This window comes from Aspergillus sclerotioniger (genome assembly GCF_003184525.1).
Source record: "Aspergillus sclerotioniger CBS 115572 chromosome Unknown BO94scaffold_35, whole genome shotgun sequence".
Taxonomy (NCBI): Eukaryota; Fungi; Ascomycota; class Eurotiomycetes; order Eurotiales; family Aspergillaceae; genus Aspergillus; species Aspergillus sclerotioniger.
In genome coordinates this window covers 48,029-71,996 of record NW_020291025.1, presented here as the reverse complement: position 1 = coordinate 71,996, position 23,968 = coordinate 48,029, and the positions used below count along the sequence as shown (strand labels likewise).

Genomic DNA, 23,968 nt, shown 5'->3' with positions numbered 1-23,968 from the left:
CAATGGCAGACGTATTTCGCTCCCCGAGCCGCACGAGAAAGAAGCATACCTCAGCAGAGGGCCTTGATGGTTGATCGCTGTCCTGTGGAATGCCGATTGGCATCGCCCTGCACTGTCTTCCTCTTGGTAGTCCCTAACGGCCAACAGGGCCGGGTTTCACCGACAACCCCGCATCGGGCTTATCAGGTGAGACCGAGGAGGATTCTCGGGGGTACTTTTCCAACTTATCCCACGACACAGGATGAGGCAGTAGTCGAAGCGAATGGTTGGGGAGAGGGCAAGTCCCTCAGGCCAGCGGGAGTAGCCCTCATTCGTCACCTGGGGGTGGCTGGATGCAGCCTACCATCCTGACGAGACAGCCAGGGAGATGGTGGTCAGCTCTTCACGGATTCACAATGGAGATGAGCATGATACGACGCGCAGATGTAATATCAGGAGCTGTCGATCCATAGTGGTACAACCCCCTCCCGGTCCCCAAGGGGCATCTGCCGGGGGTGGCCTCTGCCGGCACGACCAATCTCGACGGCGTTGGGAATAGTGGCATTGCTTCTGCACGAGAAAGGAAGCCAATCCCTGTCTGAAGGAATCCAGTGATGCGCCATGCAGGTTTGCGATTTGTGCAGAAGCACCCTCCATCACACGCTGACTCCGCCGTGTCCGGCCCTAAGATGCGCCCCAATCGATCGGCGTGCCAATCAGACCGGCGCTGTCGATCCTATCCTCATTTGGGAGACAAACCAGATACTGTGGAGGGTCTTCATTTAAGCTGGGAGACTACGGGCAAACGAGTGGTCTGTTACCTCCATCCCCTTGTCCTGGTTCATGGTCTAGCTGGTAGCCATCATGTCCGACGCTGCTCCCCGCAAGGCCAAGCAACCCAAGCTTCGCGCCAGCTGCGATGCCTGTGGTGCCGCCAAACTTAAGTGCGACCGAGGCCATCCAGAGTGCAGTCGGTGCCTGTCCAACGGCCTCACCTGCCACTACGGCCTATCACGCAAGATGGGGAAGCCCCCCCGTGACCGACTCCATCGCCAGAGTATCTCGCAATCTCGAACCGCTATGGATGGAGGCTTAGACAAATTAGGCCACCACGACAGCCACGATCAGAGCCTCATTGATGCCGAGCTATTTCCGAGTGTGCATGAGGTGCCGGCGTGGGATGGCACGATATCAGGCCACCCCCCCGGAGGACTTCTGGCCGACTTGGATGCCTTGGGCCATCTCGGGGCGCCTCCCCTGCCATTCCTGTCACTTGAATTCGGCGACGAGCTCATAGCGGATAATTCCAAACACTCCATGCTAGCCAGTCAGATGGACTTTCCGTCCATATCCGCTCCGGACTCGCCCCCAATGGACCGGATAGGGTCGACGCCGACGGAGCCGAGTGCGCGGGCCCGGGCACTGGGGGGCCTGAAGGATCACGACTGCCCCCGAGAAGCGTACAGTATCCTCGGCAGTTTATCGTCGCTCCCCCTGAGTCGAGCCTTGGGCCGACCGGCGGGCAATTCAGATCCGGGTGTCGCGCTGGACCACCTGCTGCGCGTCAACCGCGGCGCTAGCGAGCGCCTCACCCCCCTGCTCGCCTGCTCCTGCACGCGATTCCCTGCCCTGGCGCTTCTCTATGCATCAATCCTCTCCTGGATTCTCATTTGGTACCAGGAGGCGGCTGGCTGCGTGACGAGCGGGTCGCCGGGTCTCCCATGCATCCCCCTCGACGGAGCCATCTCCCCGGCCTCCAGCACGGGGGTCGGCCATGGCGCCTCGGGGTGGTCGAGCACGACCGGCAGTGGCCCCGGAGAACGAGAGGCCCCAGGACCGTCGACCCCGACCCTTGTGGCGGGAGGGATGGTGCCGGTGAGGATGGCCATTGGGAGCTTCAACATCGATGACCTGCGGGTGCAGTCGGCCCTGCGGACTCAGCTGGTACTGGGCGAGATGGGACGGGTGCGTCGGCTGATCGACGCCTTCTCTACGTGTCAGGATGCAGGGCCCCGTCTGGGCGATGGGTGGAAACGAGGGGGGGTGGAGGGCTTGCACCAGAGTCTGGCATCGTGGCTGCGGGAGGAACATGCCCGCATTGCCAATGCGTTGCGAGCCCAGTTAAAGGAACTGAATACACCCGAGTAGCCTCTCTACAGCGTTTCGTAGAATTGGTGAAATTTCTAGCATCTTATCACAGTCGAGGCGCGCCCAGCCGCTGCGTTCCTTCCCAAATATATAAAGCCGGGGTCCAGTCTATAAGATAACCCCATCCACGCCCACCGGCACTCCCCTCAATTCATACCCCTCCTGTTGACCAATCGTCCACTGCTCCCGAATTATACGCGCCCGCTCCTCTCCCTTGACGACCCATTGCACTTCAAACGGCTTCGGAAGTTGAAACCCGGCATCCAGATACGCCCCGGGGCCCACCTCCATATGTGCCTGACCGTTCGGCGGTCGAATCTCAAATGCCCACAGCATGCCAGCCAAGGCAATCCCCAGCGAGTTCTCGGCTAGCCGAGCTCCTGGACAGGTGCGTCGACCGCTGCTGAAGGCAAAATGATCGCGCTGGAGGGGGTCTCCCATGGCCGCATACTCGGCGCTGTAGAGCGGGTGGTCCAGGTAGCGCTCGGGGTGAAAGGCCTCCGGATTGTCAAATCGCTGCGAGTCGAAGTGGAGAAAAGCGGTGTTGGCCAAAAGCACGGTGCCCTTGGGGATGACATGGCCTTTGTACGCGATATCCGCCTCGGCGAAGTGTCGGATCCCCGGGGCTAGGATGGGGTTCATGCGGAGCATCTCCTTCACGCACGCGCGGATATACGGCAGCTGTTTCAGATCCGCAAAGGTGGGCAGGCGGCTGGGACCGACGACGCGCATGAGCTCGCGGTCGGCCGCTTCTTGCACGCGCGGGTTGTTGGCCAGATGGAGAACGAGGCCATTCAGCGTGGCAGCGGTGGTTTCAAAGCCGGCTTCCACGAGCCCACTGGTCAGCCAGGCCAAGTGCTCGTCGGTCAGGCCGTGGGCATTCCAGTAGTCTTTGCTCTCGAAGATCTCGCGCGCGTAGCAGTGGGGCGCCTGACCGGTGGTGACTTGCTGCTCGAGCCGGTGCCAGAGAGCCATCTTCATCTCGAGCACCTCCCGACCGGCACGCTGGGCGTCCCGACGGCCGGGTTGCAGCCAGCGTGGGAGGCGCGCCAGTGGGGGGATTTCATCCACCAGGTAGGCCCCCGGCCGGGATGTCCGCCGCAGAATGGCCTGGGTTCGGAGGGCGTTCTGGACATCCGGGTGGGTCAAGTCGTGGATACGAGTACCGAAGGTGTTGGTCATGATGATGCTAAAGGCGTAGCGGCGCATGTGCTGGTAGAAGCTGCGCGGGCTCGCGGGGTCCGTGGCCAGGTCGAAGAGCAGCTGTTTCGCTTCGAACTCCTGGCAGGGCACCATGGTGGTGGTCATGGGCACGGTGGTCAACTGGCGCACCGCCGACCGCAGGGCTCGCCAGCGTGGCCCATACGGCATGGTGGGCATTCGATGCCCCCCCGTCACGATGTCGTGGCCCAGGGGCGACGGGGCCTTGGACGAGGTGACGAGAGCCTGTTTCTCCAGGATCTCCCGGATCGCCTCGGGGCTGTTAATCACCACCCAGTGGTACCAGCCCACCCGTACGCGAAAGATCTCTCCATACTGCAGGGCCCATTGCCGGAACAGGGTGGGCGCAGACGGAGGCAGCTTGTAGCCCAGCCCAATCAGCGGGAGAAGTCGAGGGCCAGGGATGCTACTTAGTCGGCGGTCGCGCCAGATATAAGCCAGCAGTAGTGTGCTGAAGGTCCCGCAAACGAGCAGAAGGAGGATGTGATCGACTTGATACCACTGGGCCGGGATGGCCTCTATTATGATCATGGTCGCTGGCGGTAGGGGGTGGACTAGTGGTGGGTTGGCTGCGCCGTGAAGATGGCATGCAGGATGTGATGAAGCAAAGGAAACGTTCCTGTCACGGCCAGATTGGAGAGGTTGGACCGATCGCATCCGGGCACCGTTTTGAATCCCGAGCCCGGTTCGGGTCCCGAATGGCGCGGAATTGCATCTCCATCTCCATCTCCATCTCCGGCTGGCTCTGGTCGTATAAAGTCAGCCCCAACCGGGCACGTAAAAAAAGCCCTAATCATCCCCCCCCCCCCCCCCCCCCCAACCCCAATTAGCAGAATGGCCTCCGTCGATCCCACGACCAAGACGACCTACGCCACCACCGACTGGGCGCATTACTCTCAGGGTCGCCCCCCCTACCCCCAATCCCTCACCGAGCTCATCTATGCCTACCGTCGCCAGCATCCCCAGGCCCAGTGGGAGCGTCTGGTCGACGTGGGAGCTGGCTCGGGCATCGCCGCCACCAACTTTCTCGCGGAATTCCAAATCATCCACAATTCCGATCCCAGCCCATCCAATGAGGCCCAAGCCCGCGCCTTTCTCCCGGACTGGGCCCAACAGCATGGCCTGAGTCGCACGTTCGAGTATTCTCAAGCCACAGGAGAAGAGGCCTACCAGAAGACCGGCGAAGGTCAGGCCGACCTGGCAATTTGTGCCACCGCGGCCCACTTCATGGACCCAGATGGACTGGTCACGTCCATGGGGAAGATGTTGCGCCCGGGGGTACCATGGCCGTGTTCAGTTACTGGATGCCCACTTTTCCCGACCAGTCCTCACACTTCCACGAGGTCTTTGCCCGCACCTTTGACCGGGTGATTCTGCAGCGCCTCCCCCATCGCGCGGGTCTGGCCCAGATTGTGTCCCGGCGGTTAGCGGGCGAGGGCGTCCTGGACTCACTGCCGGTTTTGGACGAGTACTTTGAGGATCCGGTCCGAGTGTATATCAACCCTACCTCGGATGGGCAGTTGCCCTACAAGGTGCTGTTTCAGCGGTATGGGCCGGATGAGCTCCCATCCGATGGCGGCAGTCGCGTCCGGGCAGGAGAGCAGATGGTGCAGCTGCATACCGGGGTGGATCCCGAGGCCGATGGCTGGGTATTCACCGTGGATCACAAGTGGCTTCTGACCTTCTTGAACACCTTCCGACCCCCGGAGGCGAAGCTCACCCTCGAGAACTGCCGGGAGGAGTTGGCGGAGTGGGACCGCTCGTTGGAGGAGGAGTGTCCGAGTGGCCAGCTGCGGGTTCAGTGGCCGGTCTATCTCGTCTTGGGGACGCGAAGATCGGGATCGTCGCAGAATTAGCTGGACATCTTGCAAATGAATTCAGGGTAGACCAATAGCAATGATCTGCTGTCGTCTTCACTGGAGGTGGTTCTTGCCCCTTTGGTTAGCCGTACCTAGAGTAACACCCATCGAATTGTCCACGGAATTTCCAAAGAAAATGTCCTTCTTCTTCTTTTCCGGGGTATATTAGTTAGATACAACATCTCCAGAGTGAATTCCCGCTCAACGAGAGACCGTACGCAAATCCGGCCGACGGTCCCAGGCCCCCTCCAACCCGCCATAAAACACCCAGCGCCGCATGTTATCCACCACCATTCCTGCACCAGGACCCAGACGGTCCCGGATCCCCTCCGACACCGACTGAGGCACCTGGGGCCCATCTGCCTCAAACGCCATTTCTATAGAATCCATGACCATGTGCGCAATTGTGAGAAAGTCGCCCTTATTTAGGGGGAATCCTGGGGCTGGTTCTGGAAGCGCTTCCAGACTGTAGAGGGCACGTACTAGCTTGGCAGCATGACCTTCATCGCGGTAGATCACTGCGCGCTGGAAAAGTTCGCGCCACCCCGTCGACGGCTGGCGCGGCTGGTAGGTGAGCACGCGGCTGGCATCCAGCGCGGGACTGCCGCAGCCGGCATACATGACAGCGTTGACCCGTGCCGTGGCCGTCAGTAACCGTGCCTTGTGTTCGTTGGACAGCCAGTCCTGTGCCAAGATGGCCGGGAAGAAGACGGCGAGGGTGCAGCAGTGCAAGAGCACAAAGTCAATGGACTCACGCTTGCCTGGACGCTGCGCCGCTCCTACCATAAAGGCTGCCGTGTACATCAGATCCGCCATGCCGCGCTGCAGGCCCTCGTCCGTTGGAGCTACTTGGAACTGACCCAGCACCGGCGCCAGCTGGTCGGCCGTGATGCGCTGGAGGAAACCGTCCGGGATTTTGTTGAACGGATCCGAGGCTTTGACCCCGGACGCGATCTCGGGGTCTTGGCGAAGCGCGTCGAGGATTTCGAGCAGAGACCGACGCGGGAGGTTGGGTTCGGTCCGCACGTACTGCTCGGTAGGGATGAGGAACTTGATGGGCCAGTTGTCATGCACGCAGGCCCCCGCCAGGGCCTCGGCCACGATGGCTGGCTGGTGAAACTCGATCCCACACCCCAGGTGGATCATCGGATGCACGAGATCTGGGGGGGGGTGGTTGGTTAGCCCCATCTAGACTCCACAGCAGGAGATCCTCTCACCGGAAAACATGCGGCCTAGGATGTCATCGGCGCGCGCATCCCCTTGCAGGACGTATTCTCGGACCACGGTTTGCATCCCCTTGGCGGCCACTTCGGCCTCGAAGAACTTGAGGAAGTGGTCATAGCACTCATCCTTTCCAAGCGACGCGGTGAAGACGACCGGGTCGGTCAGATCGAAGTCCGGCAAGAGTGTGGCCCCGTTGCGCTGGATGGAAGATTGGTAGGGGGTGTTGAAATCCCACATGGCTTGGATCTCGCCTGGAGTGGCCCCCAAGGCCCACAGAGCCAGCTGGTGGTGGACGATATGGTTGTGAAAGGTAGCCTCCCATCGGGTATGGTATGCAGCATGGTTGATGTTGAGCAGGTCCGAGGTCAGGGCGGCGCTGTCGGGCGTGAGGTGGTCGGCATGCACGTACCCGGGGGTGGCCTCTACCGATAGGTCGATGGTGGTCGCGGTCGCATTCATTCTGGACATGGGGGTATCAGTCGCAGCAGGATTCTGGTTGGTTATGTTCAGAGAATGGCATGGTGGTGACGGGGACTCCTCTTAAACTCGCCCGTCGGGGTCCGAAGATGCCCGTTTTCCTGTGCGATCCCCGACAAGTCCCGAAGGAAGCCCGGCTGGGTTGATCATTTGTATGGGATGTATACTATATCCAAATGCACGGGGAAGGAAATCTGGATTCCATTATATGGGACGTTTGAGATTTGGTGATGGTAGGTAGGCCATCATCAAAAGCTGACTAAATATACTATCGAGCTGAGTGTATTAATTGATGACCGCTGGACGAGGCCCCCGATGATGATGATGATGATGATGATGATTGGACCATTCAGGCAACGGCCATAATCTCACACCGTCAAGCCAATGAAATCCGAGAATTGTTATCTGTCTGATGCCCGTGACTTTATCTCAGTGCATGAGTGCGCCTGGCACTTATCAGCACGTCGGTGGGAACCCACCATCACCACCTTGCTGAAGACGAAATGTCAAGGATGAGACGATGTCCCGGAAACCTCTCAGCCTGCGAGTCCAGACCCGACAGGCTCTTCTGTGGCACACCAAGTGCATGTACCTGAACAGATCAGGTGATGCAACTTCCTCAAAGCCTTCCTCCCTGGAGTTAACGAGATCCGGAAGTATTTCACCGGAACCGGACAACTCGACAAGGGCTGCGAGGGCGCATCCAACCGATCGAGGAACTCGGTAGGGGTAGTAGCGGTGTAGACGTAGACACCGTCCGCTAGAATGCCGACGGTAGCGAGGACGGTGACCTTGGGCACATCAATCAATATGACTCCATTTCTGGAGATTCTCTCGGGACTTACCTGGAAGGATCGGGATGTACTCTTGGGTGTGTCGGTTTGCTGCCGCTGTGCCTGGGCCAGGGCAATCAAAATGGAGATGATATAGGGATCCTCGGCGGGATTCCGGGGCTCCAGCGATCGCAGCCTTTTCTGGTGGATATTCTGGACGGGCTTGTTGGCCCTTCCACCCCGGGGACGGCAGACGTTCCTCTGGCGAAGGGTTTAGATTGTACTGGATGTGATGTAGGCCAGGCTAGGCCGGGTGCCGTGATGGGCGAACAGGGCGTCAATGGGGATCGGGGCCGCTATCCGCTGGCCAAAATAGAACGGCAGGCTATCGGGGCTGTCATCGGGTCAGCCTTCAGCGTTGCGAGTGAACCCACCGAGGAGGGGCAATGAGTGAGTGGTACGCCAGACGAAACAGACTGTAAGGGCGGAGGAGATTGGCCACATCCAGTTGCTTGGCGGCCAAGGTTCCGGGGCGGAGCAGTTGAGCGATCGCATGGATGGGGTTCTTATATAGTGGCCGTTGGTCCCGCAGGTTCTGGACCACCAACTTGGAGGGGGGGTCCCCTTTCTCAACAAGAACTTTGTCGCGGGCGAAGTAATATCCCAACAGTCGCGGCTGCCTCGCGGTCCAGCAGATGGGAGGGACATAGAGCCGTTCTCGGTGGTTGTCCCTCAGAAGGCCATGGATGGACGTGATGGTGGGGAGCGCCGGGGCGTCCCGATCAGGGCTCGGAGGGTCATGCGAGGCTTTGCGCTTTGGGACGGACACACTGACCATTTCATCAAGAGGGCCGGCCTCCTCAATGCCCGGGCGTGGTGGAGTACAAGATGGACAAGCTGGGCAAAGGGACGGGATGGACAGATGGGAGGAACTAGAGGAAGGATCATTGACGAAGGTGGACGCGGACGAGGAACGCTTCTGTTTGGTTGGCGACTGACAGGCACTGCGCCACGTCACCACCCGCCACACCACGTGACCCGTTCATTCATCGTCCCCGTTCAGAAGTTCAGCCACACCCCGCGCCAATAAAGGGGGTGGATTTCTCTCTCCTCATTAGATATCTCTAGTAGTACCACGGTTTGGGATAAATCCGATTCCACCAGGGCCATTGCGGGAGCTTCATTTCCCACCTAACCGTCTGCATCGGACTTCGAACCCGACTGGGATGATATTAACAAGGATGAGTATGATAATCAACGGAGCAAGCCTGAGAAGGTGGCAGTACACCTACTACTCTGTTTCCTCTAGTTTGCCCTCAATCTCTGTCTGGTGCAGGACTCGAGCGGATTCTGCAAAGTGCGATTGCGCAACGAGCGTCAGGCCTCAACAGTCCGTATAGCTGGCCAGAACAACAACATCACAGCAGAGGACGATGGTGGGATTTGTGGGATGGTTCGGGAGAACCTAGGCTGGACTACGCAACATCCGTACTTGGCCTTGCTTAAAGCCAAGAGAGCATTTAGATTCATGTATACCGACAAACGCACCGGGAGGCCGATGCCCAGAGTATCAAACAAGACACTGGCCCAATACCTCAGTAAAGCATTAGTTGCATGGAAAACAAACAGAGAATCACTAAAGCAAGAATAACAATCTTATTAAGGTCCCTTACATCAGGTTCACTCCCGCTAATCCATCCTGGCAGTGTTTTCCTCATTGTCGGGGCCAGTATCTTTATATAGTTTCTCCACTTTAAATTCAGCACTAAATATAAGGACTATCTTGATACAGATAGCGAAACAGCCCAGAAGTCTGTGCTTGACCGTGGAGACGGCAACATGTTTGCCTATATACATAGCACGAAATGGTTCAGCCTTCAGTCACCTAGAGGAAGAGAAGCCGCACTGTGCCATATCTTGGCGCTAATCTGGTGGCAAGCTTAACAGGGGGCAGTAGTTCTCCAGACAGTAGAACCGTTATCTGGTACTTAGGATAGCAGCGACATGTTCATGGATGATGAAAGTGATTAAACTAATACTGACCCCTTGGAGAAGCTGTTCATTCTATGCCTTATATTATTGCCCTATATAGTTTGCGTTATATAAATTGCTTAAATTAGTAAGATAGACTCTAGACTATCACGCACATACTGAGAGGACCTAAAACAGTTAGCTGCCGCCCTGTGATCATGGGGTGTTTAACATTTAAAAGATTCTTTCAACTAATTATACAGCAATCTTTTAATCAATTTAATATATATTTCCCTGGTAAGTAGCAAGCTAGATATTAAATATCTATGTTTAATCTATTCCAAGTCCCAAGCTATTATTAATTTTATAAATACTATATATTATGTCGGTTTAGATAAGATCTCCAATGCCACGGATATACTGGATGATAGATCTATAATTAAGCAGATGATGTTATAATTAGTGCTAATCATCAAAGGCTAACTTATAAAGTAATTAAAATTAGAACCTGGAAAGATGTTAATATCTACTTCTATAATTTTATTTATTTTAATAAATGTAGTATAGTCTTAAAAAATATGTAAGTCATGGTGCTGGTTACCCCTCTATGTTAATAGAATATTATTCATTTTATTAGAACTTACTAGCTTTACTTTGAGAAATAATATATCCCAAGTCAATTCATAAAGTAGACTATAATTTAATAATCTTAAACTACATAAACATGCCTGGGATAGTATATATCAACTAGGACTCTCTCTAGTATTACTTTAGATTAAAGAAACTATTATAGATAAAAGACAGGAAAATTTTATTATATAAACAGTCACGCCATGCGTGTTCATATTTTGATCTTGGGACCATCTAAAATACGAAATTCCTATCAATGGATACTTTACCTTAAAGAAGCCGGGGAACCACTATTAAACCTGGAAATAGTTTGACAAATAGCAGAGAATTTCCCTCACATTATGCACTAACCACTCAGCTAAAAGCTGATCACTTCTTCTCATACACCCACCAGCCGGGAGCAGGCTGAATCATGTCCGGCCGGGCATCAGCAGCAGCAGCAGCAGCTTCGCGGGTCTGCAGACTCAGGCTGGCTTGGATGCCCACCACCCCGGCAACCAGCTCGGTGGCATACTCGGTGCCATCTTGCTCCCGCCATGTCAAGAGAACCGAGGCATAGGCACTGGGAATATCGGCAATATTGATTTAAGGGAACTCAACGTCCCTCTTCTTATAGGGCCCCGGGCAGCAACTAGCGACCTGCCACCCCCAGTAATCCCAGAAGCAGAAGACAGTGATCCATCCAGCAAGATAGTCCACGCTGCTCATGCGGAAGTCTTGATAAACACACGTATCCTAGAACTCTTCCACCCACTCCTTTAACAGATTGTCAAAGCAGGTCACGAAGCCCTCCAAGACCGGTCGGAGCAGCCAGGCGAACCTCGCCGGCTGCTCCCCCAATTCGGGGATTGGCCAACTTGTGCACCATCTGCTCCCAGTCGTCGCGCTCTCCTAGCAGGGTCACCCGGGGAATTCCACAGCAGCTACCGCACATATAGGAGAAGTATGATTGTAAGTCCCCATCATCAGGACCACTGCCACGATCCAGTCAGTCTCTGTGGTGGTATTAAAAGCCAGCATAAACCACACCCAGAACATGGGATCCAAGATGTTTTGATCAATGTGCTCGGTCATGCAGAGAGAGATTCAGCCATAGTCCGCGCTTTCCAGGATCCCTACAGTATCAACAAAAAGTTCCCTCCGTCCTTCATGTATAATAAAATATGACCGCAGCTCCTTGGCATAGGCGTTAATATAAAAGTTCAATCAGATAAAAATTATTAACCACACATCATCTGGTCGCAGGGTAAGATAATGATAGCGTTGATATGCATCCCAAGTAACATACACCAGGCTATTCTTAGACAGGATAATATGATCTGTCAAGAGCTTTTCACCTGTAAAAGAGCTCTGGAAAATATATTTGCTCTTCTAATAATTTTCAGAACATGCCTGTTTTAAAAGGACCTTGGCAGTATCTACTTTACAGGAAGTCCATCACTTAACCATAATATTAGTAGTGGTTAATGTAACAGGCATCTTTATTCTGAGTTGAGAAGATAGTGCTGGTGGTTAAAGTAAAGATAATAAAGAGAAGAAGATAGATAATGATCATGACTGCTACTTATATAGATACAATCCTAACTAGATGATCAGGAGTTGCTGCCGAACATGCTTCTTTATATATAACTAGTCTTCTAATATTAATATCATATCTGCTGTTATTTTCTTTATTTTCTTCTTTTTATTAATACTATCTCTTGTCTATCCCCAGATCACTCTGTTTATTAAATCCAAAGTCACGAAGCTACTGTCAGGCAGATAAGAAGATAAATTATTTAAAGATGGATAATATTAATCATATATTAGCCCTGTAAACACGGGACAGGCTCTTACTATTATTATTTCCATTTATAGCAAGAAGGCATAGAATCAGTAACTATAGATTACCACTTATCACCCTGAGCGGTCTCTTTATCAAGAGAAATAATGAATCTTGTTAAATAACTTTATATTATACTTAGAGAGAAGTTTCCTATAGTTTGATTTTATATATCTTATTATTTCTTGGTTCTTGAACACAGTATCAGAATCAGATAATAAACCCAGTCATTACAGGCAACTTAATAAAGAGGAGGAAACATATTCTGATATATTACTAGAACCCACTATCTAACTGAATAATAACAGCAACTAATATAATCTTAAATAGGTTTGCTGGTGATTATTATATTTCCTCTCTGTTACAAGAAAGTCCTCTTTATATTTCATCTTAGCATCTTATTTATAAGCCAGATAGTAATTAGTATGTTTAAAAGTAAGCGGTTACACAACACGGTACCGTAGTTTAATTAATAATCTTAGGTTTGAAACATGGCAACCACATTATCTCTTTAAATTAGAAGTAGAGAGACCATTTCCTAACAGAGATTGAACCCTACAGGACCCCTGCATAACTTGGTAATCCAAAATCAGTAGAATACTAGAAACAGAATACCAATCACACTATTACAGGCCTGATGTATGTTATATTGACTAGACCATTCTGCATGATCAGAGCTTAGTAATAGGTCCATCCTCCTCAGTTACTTCTCCCTTTCTTAACAGATAGTTATAGATAGAGATGGTATTCCTGCCATTAGCCTATAGGTAGAAGTCACGAAAGTTGCTATACAGATCATAAAGCTGGAAGCATGCTTATTTTAACCAGTCACTGCCTTATACTTTACCATAACCCCAAAAGTATATAGAGATAAGATAAAATACATTGGTTCTTAGATTTATATAGACTCTCAGAATAGCAATATAATAGCTTGAAAATGTCTCTTTTCTATTGAGGCCAATATCTAAACCCATACAGTTGCCATATATACTACTGTAAGCCAGGGTCTAAAACAAAAATATCCAGCAATTCTTACTATCGGGAAGATAAGTCCAGCTGTATGACAGATAGACCGAATCAGCATCCGCGGTGAGATCCTCCCACATAGCACTGTAGTTATAATAATCAGATTTCATAACCAGATAGCGATTAGACATGATATAATAGTTATCCTGATCCAACCGTCTAGATATACTATACAGGCTGTATCATATCATGTTAAAAGTCCCTTCTTTCATAACCTCTTACACCATGGTCACATCATTTATCATGTAGGTGAGAGGCTGGTAAGCAGTAGCTATAACACGAGAATCATAGGAATTACTATAGGTGGTGACAATAGTCTTATTCAGCTGGGTAATGCGTGCAGCAATACTCTTGCTTTTAATCTTGGTTATTGAAAGTCAGAAGTAGATGTGCTAAGCCTCATCATCCAGGACGGGCTGGTCAGGGTTCCGCGAGCTTGGCATGGTGTGGGCAAATTCATTCTCTTTAATAAATAAAACCACGTTTCATTAAGTACAGTTGTAGTACTGTAATAATCCACAAGCTGAATTGATTCTAGTTCCGACTAGATGAACATGTGAAACATGTCTCTCGTGGTATCGAGGGCTTTGAAAGAGACAATCACGGGGACTTGCATCTGCCCATTGGCATAGAGGGCCGCTGCACCCCCCGTGACGGACCGGACTTTGAAAAAGGTCACTTCCCACGACATCTTGGAAAGCAGTGTGCAATACAATGCGCACATATGCGGAGCGTCTTGAAGAACAGATTTATGTTATGGACAACAGTGTGAGGAAATAGCAGAAGGAATTGCTATTTTACCTTTCCTTCAGACTGCAAGACGACTTATATATGTATCTCCACAACCAGGGAATGACGCTCGTTACCTTCCAAGTGGCTCCAACCTGGCCAGGGACCCTCGGAATGGGACGAACAATGGCACCCAATCATGCCATGTTACATCTTAGCTCGGGTATCCTTCCTATTCCGCTATCGCGGGGGTCCGAGGAAGTTCATCAGAGAACAATAATCATCTCAATAGTAGTCCGGGTGCATTCCGCAAGCAATCCAATTTGTCAGACTCTGCCGGCGTTTGCCGCAGTATCATGCGGTATCAATGAAGTATGCAGCAATAAGCCCAGATAGATTGAGAACAAGGGATATCAGGGAAAGGGATGGTAGTCAAAATATACCGGTTCCCCCAAAAATGTAAAACTCGCGTTTATTCTGCCTTTCATTGATCAACATACACAGATAGCTACGGTAGTCCCGTTCCTGCTATATATATATTTCTTCTCTCTACTTCTGCGGGTATTACAGTCCCCTGTACAAACCATTTGTATACTTCTACTTTTTTGCTGTTTTCTTCTTACCTGCCAAATATATATATGTGTATGTGTCAAAATGTACTAGTTTTCCTAAAAATGCAAAGCTCGTGTTTATTCTGTCTCTCATTGGTTAATGTATATAGATAGTTATAGTAATCCTGTTTCTGCTATATACATACTTCTTCTTTTTATTTCTGTAGGTATTATAGTCTCCTGTATAAATTATTTAAATACCTTTATTTTTCTGTTATTTTCTGTTTATTTGTTATATATATATATATATACTTTATACTAATCTTTATAATATCTTTATATTCTCTTTCTATATATTCTTATTTTTTTTCTCTTCTAATTGTATTATCTCTTTATTGCTATTAGATATATATGTGTTGTTGTTTTTTCTCTATATTATTATTCTTTTTTTATATTGTTATTCTTTCTTGATTATATTATCTCTTCCTTAATTATTTACTTCTTTCTTGATTGTATTACCTTCTTATTATTATTATATATATCTGTATTATTACTCTTTTATCTTACTCTACTGCTAATCTCTATTTACTATATATATATCTTCCTGCCTGCTTTATTTCTACTGTATTACTTTATTATATTACTTTACTATGTTATTAAATTAAAAAGATAATAATATCTCTAGGGTTTGAAATATTAATCTTTACATGTTTAGTATGCTTTGCCAGAGAGTATGGTGTGAGTACTTTTTTAACTCTTTCTAATACTTTGTTACGGACCCCTGCTAGCTGAACGACTAGTAAGGCGGGTATGACAGGCAGAAGGCCACATCCGGACGGAAGGGGACTCTTATCAAGGAGGATCCCGACCCGAACCGTCAGGCAGCACGGATCACGTGACCATGGTATACAGACAAGCATGTGGTATACAACATACCATCATGGTCTATGACTACTAAGTGGGTATACGACAGACCCGATGGTATATGAAACGGTATACGGGGAACGGATATATAAGAACACTTTTTCATATATTTAGTTAGTTCTGTTCTTCATGCTCAATTCTAATTATCTTTAAGTAACCTATGTTTTGGTAGAAGCTTAACAACAACACTCGTCCGCACTTACTTACGGATAGCTGCACGGCACTATCTGGCCTTACTTCTCTTCTCTTATTCAGATCAAGTCATTTTTAGATAGTCAACAGCCTGACTATCTTTGATTCAGTTCATAAGGTACGTATCGGAACAGGAGCTAAGCTAATAGAAACAGGGAGAAGCGATCCTAGGGTTTGACACATTGAGCACCAGTCAGTATGAGTGTTATCCAGTGATAACTAATCATCATGTCGACTACATTGAATACATCACGTGCGCCTCAGCAGCAGGGCCTGATAACCAAGGAACTAATGGACATGGTTAGTCAGCTACAAGAAAGCGTCACTGCCTTAGAACAAAAGAACCAGTTACTTAAAGATTGCTTATTAGTTAAGTCTGTTAAGGTCTGACTACCCGAGCCATTTAACAGCAAACAAGCGAGGCTCAGGGCTTTCTTAACCCAGTTAGACTTATACCTTAACATAAATAAAGAAAGACTCAGAAATAAGAAGGATAAGATCTTTTTCATATTTACTTACCTTACCAGAGCAGTATTTAATTAGTTTAAACCATATATCCGCGAGTGATAAGAGAAGTTAATAAGTAATTAAAATAATGATACAAAATAATTTTTTGTTAATTATACCAGATTTAAACAATGTCTTAAATAGATATTCAGAGATATTGATACAGCATGAAATGCTGAGTGAAAGTTATAACAACTTAAGTAGACAGGATCAGTATTTACATATATTTCAGAGTTTTAGCAAGTCATCAGTTATCTAGACTAGAATAATAATACTTATATCTCACAATTTAAAGAAAGACTTAAGATAGAGATCTAAGAAAAGATTATTTAGCAAGAATAACTGGATACCTTGGCCAAGATGATTAAAACAGTTGTGAAGATCGATAATAAATTATACAACTTTAATATAAAATAATAAGAAAGTCGGTAGACCAGCAGGTCTATATCTTGACACAATAACCAGCCAGGTTACCGAGTCAACAACAGAAGATCAGCACAACCTAGAAGCTTAGGATACAAAGATCTCTACGGGCCAAAACTCATGAAGCTAGATACAGCACAACATCAGACTCAAGAGACTCAAGTGTCTAAGAAAGAACTCAAACAGCGCAAACAAGACTGCTTATGCTTCAGCTGCAGCAAAGCAGGTCACCAGTCAAAGGACTGTAGTCAGAAACAGCCTCAGAAGCAATTGAGAGCTATAAATCAAGATCAAGACAGAGAAGTCTATAATATCACCACCATTCAGTATAAGGTTTAGACAGAATCCATAACACAGACACCAGGTAACAAGAAATTATATATTATTCAGCATGATTAGCTGTTAGAGAATAGGACGCACCATGATCAGTTGAGACAATAGGCCACCCTGGATAAGTTAACAGTACTATCTAATTAATAAGAGAATTAATAATTATCTATATCATTAGTTTGGACCACAGAAGTCAATGATAATAGTTATAAACCAGTTCCAAGGAACAACTATCCCAGTATAGTTTAAAATAAAGATAAACTATTGGACAAAGAGTATAGTACACTGCTTAAAGGCCTTGAATCCAGTAAGAAAAGACTCAGCAAGATACCCGATACCCTTAAAAAACCTCTATCAAAAATTAATAAACTCTGTTTATCACAGTGAGACGAGAACAAGGAGAACTAGAAGAACAATTAAAAGAATATTACTTATTAATTAGACCGTACTTTGAAAAAGATCTTGGAGAATCCAGTATAATTTTATTTAAAGCTTAAGATAATCATGCAGCATTGCCCATATTGGGATTTAAAATATTGAAAATCATAAAATAAGACTTGGAAGCAATATTTACGGAGATGCCCTTATTATCCAGAAGTTTGTTTAACATATAGATAAGATAATATAGATTATTATTATCAGTTGTTAGAGATTAGCTAGAAGATAAACATTGCTAGAACAGAGCCTTAATACAACAAACCATGTCTGTGCGTTTATTTTAAAGAAAGTAAAGATTATTAAAGACATGATAAACTTCTTTGACTTGTATGCTATACAAATATATGCTTAATATATCATGATTAGAAATACATTACTAACTACCGACCTAAGGTACTGGAAGTGGTTAGAAATAAGATAAGCCACTATCTATATTCTATCTTTAGATACGCGTGTAAAGAGTATTAGAGACACTCTTACCATAGATCAATATATTAACTAGCATGTTTCAATAATCAGTGTATAATATACTATGTAGTAAAGATAAAAGGCTCAAGATTTTCAAGAAAATATCCATAATAGTTAGAATCTAACTGGCCGGAACAGCAGTTAGTAATCACAAAGTCAGGGCTATATCTGAAAATCCAAGCAATTATATTAGATTAATCAGCCCAAGTACTGGTAGATTCTGGAGCAATAGGGAACTTCATGGACCCATGATTTATACAACAGCTTAAGTTACTCAGATAATAGAAAGCAGAACCTGAACTAATTACAGGATTAAATAGAGAGAATTTGGGAACTCTCGCGTTAATAATCAAGTCAGGACTAATACTTATAATTATAAAGAATCATTATAAGTATATAGACTTTGATATGATATCTTTAAGATAGTATAATATTATGTTAGAAATTTTATAACTCAGGAATCATAACCCGCAGATTGATTGAAAGACTGAGAATCTCTAATTCATAAATTATGATTGTTCAAGACAATATCAGCAAGGACCAGATATAGGATCTGGATCCGTACAGCCCACTACTCAGCAAGAAGCTGAAGCAAGGACTAAACAATCTAGCAAGAGAAGGTTAAGATTGTCACAAAAGCCTAACATGCCAGGCATTGAAAATAACTTAAAGGAAAATAGTACCTTAAGTATAGTTATATAAGTAATAACAGCAACTAAGCCATCATAGAAAGATTAGCTCATGAAATTATCAGAATAGATACCAACAATAATAGAAAAGTATTACAAGTATAGTATTAACAGCTCTAACACAGAGATCAAGATAACTATCTAAAGACTAGAAGATTCATGGAAACTTCTAGCTACAGTTAAGAGTAACGCGCAGATTCTACCATAGTATAAGAGATTCAAGAACTTATTCAAGTAGCTAGAGTAATCTGAATTATCTCAGTACAGAAAGCATAACCATATTATTTCTATAAAGAAAGAAAAGTCATTGATATATAAAAAGATTTATCTAATATCTAAAAAGAAATCGCAGGCACTATAAGAATATATTAACAACCAGCTAGCTAAAGATAATATCAGGCCTTCAAAGTCACCAGCAGAACATGGAGTCCTATTTGTACTAAAAAAGAACAGTAGTTTATAGCTATATATAGATTATCAGCTACTAAATACTATCATGATCAAGAATCAATATCCGTTATCTTTAATTTCAGAAATATAAGACAAGATACAAGAAATAAAATAATTTATTAAACTTAATATTATAAATATATATTATCACATACACATCGCAGAAGATAAAGAATAGAAAACCATATTCAGAATAAAGTATAAATACTTTAAGTATTTGATTATATTATTTAGACTTACTAACGCACCAGCATCATTTCAGTGATATATTAATAAGATTCTTGAAGAATATCTTGATAAGTTTATAATCACTTATTTAGATAATATATTAATCTTCTCGAAGACTAAGAAAGAATATATAAGATATATAAGACTAATTCTATATAAACTACACCTATATTAGTTATAATACAAGCTAAAAAAGTATGAATTCTATATACAGAAAACAGAGTTTCTGGGATACTGGATATCCATAGAGAGAATCTATACTAAGCAAGCTAAAGTATAAGTTATACAAGATTGATCTCAATCTAAAAATCTGAAAGAACTATAACAGTTTATTAGATTAATCAACTACTATCAATAATTTATAGACAGATACACTATCCATATAACGCCACTCTTCAAGCTTATAAAGAAGTCAAAAAAATACCAGTAAAAAGAACCACAGCAGAGCGCGTTTAAAGATATCAAGCAGCGACTCACCATATCACTAGTACTAGTACAGCACAATCTAGAGAAAGAAACAATCATTAAAACCAATGTATCAGATTACACCGTTAATATACATATAACGCAACCCGGAGAAGACAGAAAGCCAAGACTGATTATATTTTACTTAAAGAAGTTGGTTCAAGTAGAACTCAACTACAACATTCATAATAAGAAATTACTAGCTATAATAATAGCATTCAAGCAGTGGAGAGTCTATCTTGAAAGAGTAAAGTATATCATCATTATAAAGATAGACCATAAGAACTTGACTTACTTCACGACAATCAAAGAGTTGACTAGAAGATAAGTATGATAAGTTAAGATTCTATCATAATATGACTTCAGAATCATATACTGTAAGAAAGCAGAGAATAAATATACAGATATACTGAGCCGCAGGCCAGACTATGAATTAAGTAAAAAGACTATTAAACCAGCCATTCTGAAGCGAAACACGGATAAGTTAATCAGCTATAACAAGACCAATCTAGTAGTAATATTAAAAATAGATAGTAACCTAATTAAATAATTGGCTAAAGATATAAAAAACAACAAAACACTCCAGAAAATAAGTAAGGACTTACTAGATAAGATCATCATCAATAAAGATAGACTAGCGCACTTTTATGGATTAATCTTTATACTAATTATAATAAGAATAGAGATTATAACTAGATACTATGATAAACTATTCAAGAGTCATCTAGAAGTTGAAAAGATAACTAAACTAATTACAAAGAATTACTACATTCTGAATCTCAGATAGAAAATACGCGATTATATTAGACAATATAAGACTTATATTAGAGACAAGTCTGCAAGGCACTAATCCTACAGATAAATATAAGTACAGAAAGCATCATAACAGCTATAAAAATAAATAATAATTGACTTTATTAGTCCATTACTAAAATCGGAAGGGTTTGACATTATTACAATCATCACTAATCATCTTATTAAATATATCTATCTTATATCAAGCAAGATAATAATAACAGTAATACAGATAGTAGAACTATTTTTAAAAAATATTGTTATATACTATAGAATGCCAAAGTATATTATATTAGATCAAGATAAGTTATTTATCTTGAAGTTCTAGAGATTACTCGCAGATCTTATAAGAATAGAAGAATAAATAATAACAGCTTACCACCCGTAGATAAATAAGTAAATAGAAAGGATTAACTAGATAATTAAGTAATATCTGAGGTATTATATAAACTACTAGCAGGATGATTAAGTAAATCTGTTACTGATAGTATAGTTCTTATATAATAATACCAGTTATTTAATTATTAGAGTCTTACTATTTTACATTAATTACAGATATTACTTGAGGTTTCTAGAAACACTATTAAGAAAGCAGTAAGTTATTAATATAGTTAAGGATATTATTATATTCACAGAAAACATGTATCTACAGTTATCTTAAGATATTAAGTTCATGAATTTATATAGCAAGATATACTATAATCACAGACACGGAAGGGAACCTGATCTTAAAAAAGGAAAAAAGATATTCTTACTCCGCAGAAACATTAAGATAAAATAACCAAGTCAGAAGCTTGACTATTACAAGCTAAGACTATTTGTTATTAAAGATAAGAAGGGACCGGTCAACTACAAGTTAAGATTATTAAAATCAATAAGTAAAATTTATCTAGTATTTTATATCTTATTGTTGGAACCTGTACCAAAGAATGCTAGAATTATAGAAAACATAGAGATTAACAATAATACAAAAGAAGAATATGAAGTTGAAAAGATCCTGGACCATAAAAAGATTAGCAGCAGGTCAAAATATCTAGTAAAATAGGTAGAATATGATATCTTAGAAAACACGTGAGAATCTATCAAGAACCTGACAAGCTGTCATCAGCTTGTGGAGCAGTACTACTGACAGACAGGTTAAAGTTTGCCTAGAAAGAAGGAGAACTAACTAACTGAGTTAGACTAGGAGTGTCTGACGCAGCGGCAAGTTGAGCGGTGTTGTATTTGTTAGCCAGATGCTCTAGCTCCCGGAGATCCTCAGCACTTAGAGGATCCTTATCATCCAGTTAATCTAACATATTTAAGTCATGATCTAACATCTGATCACCATGATCCTTCAAAAACTTGTGATGTTTTCGTAACCGCTTTATTTTCACAAATAATAGCTTAATCTGTTCTTCAGTCTCTGTAATCTCTTGAGCTATCCTTTCTTTATTATATTAAAGCTTATCCTACTTAAAATCACTGTGAAATTACTTTTCATATTTTCGGCCATAACGAGTGCAGGCTGTATAATTTCGGTTTTTAGAATCCATGAAACAAGAAAGACTGTGGAAATTATATCAAGTATAAGAAAAGTCAACCTGGATACTGTTATAAATAATCCAGTCAGCTTACTGACAGCACTTCTTATAATAATTATATAGAGATATGATGATCTATCTTAAGAAAAAAAGAAACCAAGGGACTTAGCCAACCTGGATGAGGGACACGTACCTTTATGTTCTTGAGGATAAGAATCTTGAAGGAGGGGAGGTGGTATTACAGACCCCTGCTAGCTGAATGACTAGTAAGACAGGTATGATAGACAGAAGGCCATATCCGGACAGAAGGGGACTCTTATCAAGGAGGATCCCAACCTGAACCGTCAGGCAGCACGGATCACGTGACCATGGTATATGGACAAGTATATGGTATACAACATACTATCATGGTCTATGATTATCAAGTAGGTATACAACAGACCTGATGGTATATGAAACAGTATACGGGGAACGGATATATAAGGATACTTCTTCATATACTTAGTTAGTTCTGTTCTTCATGCTCAATTCTAATTATCTTTAAGTAACCTATGTTTTGGTAAAAGCTTAGCAACAATACTTGTCCGCACTTACTTACGGATAGCTGCGCGGCACTATCTGGCCTTACTTCTCTTCTCTTGTTCAGATCAAGTCATCTTTAGATAGTCAATAGCCTGACTATCTTTGATTCAGTTCACAAGGTACGTATCGGAACGGGAGCTAAGCTAACAGGAACAGGGAGAAGCGATCCTAGGGTTTGACATACTTGTTCTATTTTATAAATAATCCCTGCTTTTTATTTACAAGAATACTTATTATATTCTTTAAAAAAAGTCTTACTAAGTCTAATCTTTCATATTATAATATACATTTTCATTATGTATACCAGACTATAGAAAATCAGTATATTTTGTCTATTTTAATCTTCATGTCAAACCCTAGGATCGCTTCTCCCTGTTCCTGTTAGCTTAGCTTCCGTTCCTATACGTACCTTCGAACTGAATCGAGGCAAGTCAGACTGATGACTATCTAAGGGCAACTGGTCCTGAACAGAAGAAGAGAAGTAAGGCCAGATAGTGCCGTGCAGCTATCCGTAAGTAAGTGCAGATGAGTGTTGTCGCTAAGCTTTACCAAACATATGGTTACTTAAAGACAGTGTTATTGAGCACAAAGAACAGAACTAGCTAAGTACATGAAAGAGTGTCCTTATATCCAATCCTTCGTCATGGCGTCGCCATGCTATATTATGTTGCTGATATGTTATGTCATAGCGCTGCCATGTCCTATCGTAGCGCTGACATGTTATAGCGTGTCGGTGACATGTCCGCATGGACACGTGCCGTGTAACCGCTCCGGTCATCGGTTGCTCAGATCAGGATTCTACTCGATAAGAGTCCTTGCCTTTCCGGACGTGGCCTTTGTTACAGACCCCTGCTAGCTGGACAACTAGTAAGGCGGGTATGCCAGGCAGAAGGCCACATCCGGACGGAAGAGAACTCTTATCGAGGAGAACCCCGACCCGAACCGTCAGGTGCCACGGATCACGTGACTGTGGTATACGGACAAGCATGTGGTATATAATATATCATCATGGTCTATAACTACCAAGTGGGTATATAATAGACCCGATGGTATACGAAATGGTATACGAGGGACGGATATATAAGGACACTTTTTCATGTACTTAGTTAGTTCTGTTCTTTATGCTTAATAACACTGTCTTTAAGTAACCATATGTTTTGGTAAAGCTTAGCAACAACACTTGTCTGTACTTACTTATGGATAGCTGCACGGTACTATCTGGCCTTACTTCTCTTCTCTTGTTTAGATCAAGTCATCTTTAGATAGTCATTAACCTGACTATCTTGATTCAGTTTACAGGTATGTATTGGAACGGGAGCTAAGCTAACAGGAACAGGGAGAAGCGATCCTAGGATTTAATATATTGAGCACCAGTCAGTACGAGTGTTACTTAATGATAATCAGTCATTATATTAACTATATTAAACACATCGCGTGCGCCATAGCAGGGCCCGATAATCAAGGAACTGATAAATATGGTTAGTCAGCTACAAGAAAGTATCACTGTCTTAGAACAATAGAACCAGTTACTTGAAGGTTGCTTA

General features: G+C 44.6%; 7 protein-coding genes across 7 annotated transcripts; 3 read left to right on the top strand and 4 right to left on the bottom strand.

The window, feature by feature from the left end:
* Positions 1-824: 824 nt before the first annotated feature.
* On the top strand, positions 825-2,183 carry BO94DRAFT_539380 (uncharacterized protein). Its single transcript, XM_025612696.1, has one exon. The coding sequence runs from the start codon at positions 844-846 to the stop codon at positions 2,125-2,127; it is 1,284 nt and encodes a 427-aa protein (XP_025463008.1). The 5' UTR covers positions 825-843; the 3' UTR covers positions 2,128-2,183.
* Positions 2,184-2,235: 52 nt separating this feature from the next.
* BO94DRAFT_476311 (cytochrome P450 CYP2 subfamily) lies at positions 2,236-3,309 on the bottom strand (the record flags this gene model as incomplete). Its single annotated transcript, XM_025608599.1, has 1 exon — positions 2,236-3,309. One exon carries the CDS (start codon positions 3,307-3,309, stop codon positions 2,236-2,238), a length of 1,074 nt encoding a protein of 357 aa, XP_025463007.1.
* Positions 3,310-4,182: 873 nt separating this feature from the next.
* BO94DRAFT_569220 (uncharacterized protein) lies at positions 4,183-5,204 on the top strand (the record flags this gene model as incomplete). Its single annotated transcript, XM_025614729.1, has 2 exons — positions 4,183-4,613; positions 4,646-5,204. 2 exons carry the CDS (start codon positions 4,183-4,185, stop codon positions 5,202-5,204), a joined length of 990 nt encoding a protein of 329 aa, XP_025463006.1.
* Positions 5,205-5,408: 204 nt separating this feature from the next.
* BO94DRAFT_476313 (questin oxidase family protein) lies at positions 5,409-6,890 on the bottom strand (the record flags this gene model as incomplete). Its single annotated transcript, XM_025608600.1, has 2 exons — positions 5,409-6,367; positions 6,425-6,890. The coding sequence occupies 2 exons, from the start codon at positions 6,888-6,890 to the stop codon at positions 5,409-5,411; spliced, it is 1,425 nt and encodes a 474-aa protein (XP_025463005.1).
* Positions 6,891-7,444: 554 nt separating this feature from the next.
* Positions 7,445-8,519, bottom strand: BO94DRAFT_589836 (uncharacterized protein; the record flags this gene model as incomplete). The annotated part of the gene is made up of 4 exons (XM_025615975.1): positions 7,445-7,699; positions 7,754-7,940; positions 8,013-8,075; positions 8,143-8,519. The coding sequence occupies 4 exons, from the start codon at positions 8,517-8,519 to the stop codon at positions 7,445-7,447; spliced, it is 882 nt and encodes a 293-aa protein (XP_025463004.1).
* A 267-nt stretch (positions 8,520-8,786) lies between these two features.
* On the top strand, positions 8,787-9,622 carry BO94DRAFT_608352 (uncharacterized protein). Its single transcript, XM_025616554.1, has one exon. It carries the CDS (start codon positions 9,132-9,134, stop codon positions 9,330-9,332), a length of 201 nt encoding a protein of 66 aa, XP_025463003.1. The 5' UTR covers positions 8,787-9,131; the 3' UTR covers positions 9,333-9,622.
* Positions 9,623-10,651: 1,029 nt separating this feature from the next.
* BO94DRAFT_589835 (uncharacterized protein) lies at positions 10,652-13,821 on the bottom strand (the record flags this gene model as incomplete). Its single annotated transcript, XM_025615974.1, has 2 exons — positions 10,652-10,844; positions 13,676-13,821. 2 exons carry the CDS (start codon positions 13,819-13,821, stop codon positions 10,652-10,654), a joined length of 339 nt encoding a protein of 112 aa, XP_025463002.1.
* Positions 13,822-23,968: the final 10,147 nt, after the last annotated feature.